Below are 4067 nucleotides of genomic sequence, written 5' to 3' on the forward strand. Positions count from 1 at the left end.
TACGTTTAACAACCAAAACCATAGCAGGATGACTACATTACGTTTATATGCATCACTAGGTGGCACAGGTTAGGAAAGTAGTAAAACATTGTATAAGGAAAGTTGCATATAAGTGCAATGCAAAATTTGAGTATCTTCTGTATGAAAACGTATTATAGATTATGTGTGAATAGGATAATTTAATTAGCAGTTTCATTCAGATAAATTTATCGCAAACGGAAGTGATTATAATGCCACGAGTAATATTTCTCTGATAAAAACAACGTATAACAACATACCAAGTTGAAAGTAATAATTCTTTATTAAGACACACTGTTTGAAATGTACAATATAAATGTATAGAATGCTACGTGGAATGATTCGTTTATTAATGTTTAGGCATTCCTATATGAAATAACAGCATAAGCCAAATATAATAATAAACGCATCTATTATAAACCTAGTCTTAACAACACATCGAGATGGGTGAAGGTGTTCAAGTCCTGAATATACTTAGTATCCATACGTTTTATCTTCCAAATCAAACTGATCTATTTTGTCTCATACTTTATTGCCTCCAATATCGATACAACATATCATTGAAATGCCCCAATACCGGTTTACTCCACCGATGTTATACATCTTTATCCTTCACAGATCTAGCCGCCATTAACCGTTTTTAACATTTGTTGCAGAATAAGCCATACACTTAGTTTATGTTCTGCATTATTGTTGGAAAAAAACAACATTACCTCGTTATTGTTTGCGTTCCAGTTTTAGCATTTACTTGAGAGTCATGCATACCGCCATAATAAGTGTGTAAATTAAATTGACACGTACCTGTACAATGTCTGCCTTCAAAGTCATGAATGCAGCCATTCAAACAATCGCCTTCATTATTACAAATTGCTTTTGTTCCTGTATGTTGACAATGTTCAGGGCAACTTGTTTGGCACATATTGCCAAAGAAATCGCCATTGCATCCCGAAAAAGAAGACAATGACCAGTTCTTTGTTCGCACTGTCTTTCAAAGCATGCTGAGACGCAAGGTTCGCTGCAATAAAGGCCATGTACCGTATGATTATTACATGAATAACAAATTCCAGCATCTTGCTGACATGATGCACAATTTGAATTACACTTTAGGTTACACTGGTCTCCCCAATAGCTTACTGCACAACCATTAATACATTTGCCTGTTTCAGCATTGCATTTGTCATCTTTACAGTTACTATTGCAAGAAATGCAATTTCCATTTTCATTCGTGTAAAATCCTGCTTTACACACCAAAACCTTCCATCAGGCTGGCTACATTTAAAACACTCATTGCCAATATCGTTACATTTCCGAGAACAATAAATGCCATATAATCCATCGTCACATCCACCATGGCATGATCCGTCGTCTTTGCCACAGGACAATGTAGAACAACCAGCACTGCATTCCTGTTGACAAATTTCGCCATATTTTCCTACAACACATTCGTCACAACGTGTACCAGTAAAATTATCAGTACAGTCACAAGTTCCATTTCTAAAACAAACTCCGCCTCTACAACCTGTTGAACACATATCATTGCATTGTTCCCCATAATAACCAGTTATGCATTCAATGCACTTTCCATTTCTCATACAATTTTCATCTCTGCATCCGCTAAGACATCTTATGTTGCAGTTTGCTCCATAATATCCAGTTACACATTTCATGCAAAAATCACCAGCAAATCCTGTCGTACATGAGTCACATCCATTCAAGTCGGTACAACGGCAGTTTTGATAATGGCAGGTCATAGAACAATCTTCACCGTATTTCCCTGGTATGCATGTATCGCATCTAGCTCCTTCAAAGTTCGATTTACATGCGCTACATATTCCGTTATCATTACAAGTACCATCACACCCAAGAGGACATCTCATGCTACAAGCACTAATTATATCATAAAACGAATTCTTGCAAGTAAAACACGGATGTCCGTCATCCTGGGCGCAAGTACGACAGTTACCAGGACATGCAGATTTGCATCTATGTCCAAATATTGTGTTAACACAGCCATTTAAACAATAATCTGGTTTTCCATCAGCACGTCCACACTGAGCCTCTCCTCCTTCACAGCAAGCACAATGTCCATTACAGTCCACCTCCGTCTCGTTTATTATCACCGTCACTGGAAAAAATGATTAAAAACTTGTTATAGAAATTTTAAAAAACATGTAATTAAAATATTTAATGTTGTTTGATGCATATAAACGGCAAAATTGTATTGCGATATGATATATAATAAATGAAAAATACGTGTATATTGTCAAGTTCAATTTGTTTGTTTTATATAACATGAAAGAAAATTCGTATTCCGTTACTCCACTGTGTTAGTGTGCAACAAATATCAATCTAAATTACTTGTTTTTCGAATATGTGATAAATGAAAACGTAGGCTGAATTAATTGACAGAAACAATAACACATTGTTTAGAACTGCGCACCATACACTGCACTTATGACGTTGACGAATGCTCATAATTTCTCCGTTGAAACCCGCAGTCTAACAAATTACGGTAATAAACAAACGGTTAATTAGTGACGGTGTAAATGTTCGTTGCTTAGTACTTTTGTTTATACCTTGGTACATGTAAGATTCGACTCGGTAGCTACATTCTGTAACTTTCCGCCAGACAAACATTGCATACACCATACGTACTTTAAGCAAATGCTTTTAGCCGTATACCCGATTTGACGTTGACTTGTAATATTAACATGATCAAAATTATGTGCTGTTTTTTTTTGTTTTTTTTTTAAATAATTGAGTTATATTGTGTTTTATAGAACATAAGTAACTTGTGACTTTTAATGCCCAACCCCTACCCGTATCAAATGTGTTTCCAATACTGTAAACGATTGCTGAATATAATTGCACCTTATGGTAGGCTAGATAAGAGGCTAGGTAATAGGGTAGATAACGTAAGGCTAGCTTACATTATACATGTTTGAAAACTGTATAACTCTTGTGACTGGGAATACTTGTTTTAAATTTGGATATTTAAACACGAAATCGATTGCCTTATTATGGCAAGAATATCGTGTTTCATAATAAAGAATTTCCTACCTGCCAAACATGATCGAGTGATGCAAAGAAGAGCAAAAATTCGAAATATCATCCTGTTCAAACAACGCTTTCTGTAACGGGAATAATATCTACATTTGTTAATCTTCATTTACATTATTTCGTCATGTATTATGTTATTGGAAAACTGTTGAATGCATCAAATATGTGACCATATACATAATATTGTTATTAGTGTAGTAACAATGTGAATTTAGAGAGATTGATTGATTAAGCAGCTGAGTTTCTTTCAATTGACTTTCAAAAAAGTTAACACGTGTAAGATATACATTTGGTTGCTTTTTGTTTATAAGCATTTAGATGGTACAGTTATACTGCTTACCGTTATTGTTTTAGAAATTCCACTATTTATCCACATCCCAGGTATAGCATTAATTGTATTTGTGCTCGAATACTATAAAACGTTTAAGGTTTGAAATATTTTAGACACCGACATGTAAATAAATCTAAGCTGAAAATCTATTTTTCAATGTGTTCCTTAATTTACGCACTTGTTATAATACGTATCCTCTTAAATATTTTTATAGTTTGATAAATCCAAATGGAATGGCACTAACCTCAATCTAAATCATGAATATCCGCAGTCACGACAGTTTTAAAATATTCATATTCCTCAAACAGGAAGAAAATATCGCAAATATTGTTATTCTTTCTCCTACTCACCTTCGATTATTAAGCCGGCAGTATTTAGCCGAATGAATAAGCTGAATAGAGCACTGAAATATGATACAACAATTTAAACATTTCAGATGTCTATTTAAGATGTGCGTATTCACACTTCGATTTTAAAAGTGTTTTTATGTTTGCGCTGAATAGTAAATATGGTTGTGAACACACTATATTGTTACTGAATAGATAAGAATAATAATATATCACATTATATAATCATGGTACTTTTCAAATAATGAACCTTATTATATGAGTAACCTAAGATATATAATTATCATTATTGAAGGGAAACTATGAAGGTT

At 33.9% G+C, this 4067-nt stretch overlaps 1 protein-coding gene across 1 annotated transcript; it reads right to left on the reverse strand.

Annotated features, from left to right (window-relative positions):
* Positions 1-1148: 1148 nt before the first annotated feature.
* LOC128204791 (multiple epidermal growth factor-like domains protein 10) lies at positions 1149-3749 on the reverse strand. Its single transcript, XM_052906198.1, has 3 exons — positions 3654-3749; positions 3079-3149; positions 1149-2143 (listed from the first exon to the last, which is right to left on the reverse strand). The coding sequence occupies exons 2-3, from the start codon at positions 3128-3130 to the stop codon at positions 1149-1151; spliced, it is 1047 nt and encodes a 348-aa protein (XP_052762158.1). The 5' UTR covers positions 3131-3149; positions 3654-3749.
* Between the last annotated feature and the right edge of the window lie 318 nt (positions 3750-4067).

This window comes from Mya arenaria, chromosome 10 (genome assembly GCF_026914265.1).
Source record: "Mya arenaria isolate MELC-2E11 chromosome 10, ASM2691426v1".
NCBI classification, from domain to species: Eukaryota; Metazoa; Mollusca; class Bivalvia; order Myida; family Myidae; genus Mya; species Mya arenaria.